The 3,311-nt window shown below is 54.6% G+C and overlaps 2 protein-coding genes across 2 annotated transcripts; both read right to left on the bottom strand.

Annotated features, from left to right (window-relative positions):
* Positions 1–339: 339 nt before the first annotated feature.
* Positions 340–1,100, bottom strand: SDRG_06192 (hypothetical protein; the record flags this gene model as incomplete). The annotated part of the gene is made up of 2 exons (XM_008611956.1): positions 340–391; positions 805–1,100. 2 exons carry the CDS (start codon positions 1,098–1,100, stop codon positions 340–342), a joined length of 348 nt encoding a protein of 115 aa, XP_008610178.1.
* Positions 1,101–1,319: 219 nt separating this feature from the next.
* Positions 1,320–3,211, bottom strand: SDRG_06191 (hypothetical protein; the record flags this gene model as incomplete). Its single annotated transcript, XM_008611955.1, has 1 exon — positions 1,320–3,211. Exon 1 carries the CDS (start codon positions 3,165–3,167, stop codon positions 1,320–1,322), a length of 1,848 nt encoding a protein of 615 aa, XP_008610177.1. The 5' UTR covers positions 3,168–3,211.
* Between the last annotated feature and the right edge of the window lie 100 nt (positions 3,212–3,311).

The following is a 3,311-nucleotide window of genomic DNA, read 5'->3' as shown; positions in this document are numbered from 1 at the left end:
TCATACGTGGTAGAGTGATTAAGCTTGCTTTGAATAGCACAGAGCACCAAGTTGCACCGTCGTGCGCGGCCTACAGCGCTCGAAACTCGTGTCCAAAGCTATGCCGAATTACACTATTTGCGGCATCATGAGGAACTGTTGGACATTTTGGACATTTTATCAATGCACCAAGTTTGGGCGATTTCATTTCAAGCGTGATGTTTGATGTCGGCAAGTGGCGTCAGCGTTCTAGTGTAGTCAAGGGACAATAAAAAATTTGACCCTTGGCGTAGTGCATCCAAGATGGCATACGGTCTTAGTCGGAATCCTGGGTCGCGTCTCGCTACCGCTATACTAGAACTAGTACGCCTCAGACGTCGACGCGATCTCGCTTTCCGTACTCTCAAAATGTCTACCACCTGCAATGCAGTCGAGCGCGGGGCGCTGGGTCACAAAGGCTAAGATAAAAAATAATACAGTGCATCTAACTTAAACTGATAAGCGGGAGAGCGCGGGCCAGGTGATGCGCTGAGGGATGCAGCGCCGTTGCCGCTTGGATGTCGCTGCGCCGGATGACGAGCGTTCTCCACGTCTTGATGTCAAAGACGTAGAAGTCGCCTTGAAACGAGCAGACGAGAAGACCGTTCGACGATAGTAGACTCCGTCGCAGACCCAGCCTTTTCGTTCATAGAGGTACTTGACGACATCAAGAAAGAGTTGTGCTCGGTAGGTGGTGGCAGCACACGCCACGTACGATCCAGAACATACATGAGGAAGGATCCACCGACCGCGATACTCACAAGGAGTCTCAGTCGGTCGACTGACCCAATGGCGACGACGCCGCTGTGGCACACCATCTCAAAGTCCATTTGCACATTCTCGCACGACCGCTGGATCGTTGCGCTGTGGGAAACGGGGCTCGTAAAGCTCAAGACAACCGCGATGAACCACGCCATCAACGCCGACTTGGTCGTGTAGCTGGCACTGTATTGGCGCGTCCAGGCCATGCATATGTCGTCAAAGATGTAGACGAGCCAGCCGAGTTCGCTCGCTGCGAGGCTCTTGGTGATGTACGCAGTCAGTGACGTGACATCCTCTCGCGATGCAATCAGTTGCGTCATGATCCCATTCGTGTGAAGCTGAAGAGTGGCAGTGCTGAGAATACAGAGCGCCGTGACGCTTCGAACCAAGAGGAGTGGGCGTCCTATCCAGGTCATGCCACCGACGCGGTTGACTTCAAAGAGGTTAAGCCCTTCGCTCGTGCAGCCATTCGCTAACGTGTAGAGACCCGCGACCAAGGCGATCGCGGCCAAAACGAACGAGACGTACTGGCAGAGCCCTCAGAGGTACGTCGCGACGTTGAGAGGCATCTCCATACTGCTGGCGGCAAAGCGAGACATTGGCGAGATTCCTGAAATCACGGCCACCGAGTTCGCATCCCCATGCGCCACGATAGCTTCCCGCGTGCCAACGGCCCAGTCATACGCGAGTGCATAGCTCGTGTACATCATCGTCGCATCTGACGGGTCGAAAAGCACTTGGTGGAAGAGCATGATGTGGTTGGTGGGTAGGTGCCGGACGTACTGCATGATGCCCACCGAGGTCGCCATCACATCGGCCCCGACAAATATCGCTTGCGATCGATACGCTTGCAGGGAACTCTTGGTAAAGTGAGTTGAGACAAAGCTCGACACGCTGGTCAGAAAGGCCAAGCACTGTGTTGGCACAATGACCTCGGCCGCACAGGCGAGAGGAATCAAGTGTGTCGGGTCGAGTGCGATACCCGAGGCAATGACACTAAAGATGGCTTGCATCGGGTTCACAAAGATCCAGTCGTTGAAGCTCGTGTAGCACATGGTATCGACGCCCGTAAACTGTGACAAACCGAGTGAAACGTTAAAGTTGGACGGTATTTCGCCGCAAAAAAGACTGCCGCCGGCGCAGAGGTACGTGTTTCGGTCCAGATAACGCGGCACGGGACTCATCGAGTACATGAGCACGAGGTTGGCGTAGTCGTTTTGCATCGATGTTGAGTTGATGCTGGATAGAGCCAAAAGAGTTGTGAGCTCACGCATGGCGTCGTGCTGAAGCCGGACGAGCGACGCCGGGAATGCCACGTGGTAGAGGTCAACAGCACCAAACGGCCCCAAACTATCGCGAAAAGCACTTAGAGCGCCGTCCAGGGGCGCTAGCAAGGTAGTATTTCGGGTCAACATTGTTTCGAGTGACACATTGGCAAATGCAAACTGGGGACTCTGTCGCAAGAGCGACTTGCCGGCAATGCCAGAACCATTTGTTGCAATCGCCCAGAGATCGCTCGCAAACGTCCAGTACGTCTTCCACGACGTCGACATGGACGACTGATACGAGCCGTTCGTGGACTGAAGCGTCATATCGTACATCATTCCCAACGCATTCTCAATTGAGAAAACGTCGCGGAGGCCGAGCGCCTTGTAGTTTTGCCACTGGGTCGTATAGGTCAAGAGACCCATTGATTGCCAGAAAACGACTTCGTCGGCCACCGAGAGACGGTTGCCATTCGTGAGTGAGGTGAGCCAATCAGCACCGCGAACCTTGAGCGAGGGTACGTCTTTGGCAATCCCAACCTCAAACGACGTGCCCCAGCACGACTCAAAAGTGGGCCAGTCGACATTCCTGAGAATCGACTCCAAGTAGACGGCGCTGTTGCTACGATAGTTGGTCATGCACCGATCTTGACGGGCGATGGTGTTGGCCATCTCAATCTGTCGGTCAAAGTCGAGCCAGCAGTAGCTTGTTGCGATCCACGGCGCTTGGCACGCGTCCATGGAGCGAAGCCCTTGGACCATCATGCCAAGGTCGCTGCCCGCCTCGTACTGTACAAGTCGCGCGTAGACGCGGGCGTATGAGATCAAAGTGTCAGGCGTCGAGTAATCGAGCAAGTCGGCAAACGCAGGGACGTCCAAGGGCATGCTTGGCTGCGTCGCGTTGACCATGAGGAGTCGGTTGAACCAATTGGCGAGGAAGCTCTGGGTGCCAGAGGTATTGTACGTTGACCAATAGAGATCATTCGCTAAATTCACACCAGAGAGCTCTAGGTACGAGAGGCTGCCGACAACACTTGCAGCCAGGTAGAGTAGACCGCTCCAGACCTTGAGCTTGGCAAAGCGCGAGCTCGCGACGACAACAGCGCCCGCCATCGTTAGCATAGTCTCTTCTGGGCTGATAAGTGGCTTGATATGGACCGGGCCAGCGTCATCGTAGTAGAAAAGCCACAGTTTTGTATCAAAGATGCAGCAGAGCGACTGGAAGCGGAATCGAAGTAAGCCGGTCATGGCCGCAATTGACGCATC

The sequence above is a fragment of the Saprolegnia diclina genome, assembly GCF_000281045.1.
Source record: "Saprolegnia diclina VS20 unplaced genomic scaffold supercont1.16, whole genome shotgun sequence".
NCBI classification, from domain to species: domain Eukaryota; phylum Oomycota; class Saprolegniomycetes; order Saprolegniales; family Saprolegniaceae; genus Saprolegnia; species Saprolegnia diclina.
The sequence above is the reverse complement of the archived record's forward strand: the minus strand, read 5'-3'. Positions and strand labels throughout refer to the sequence as shown.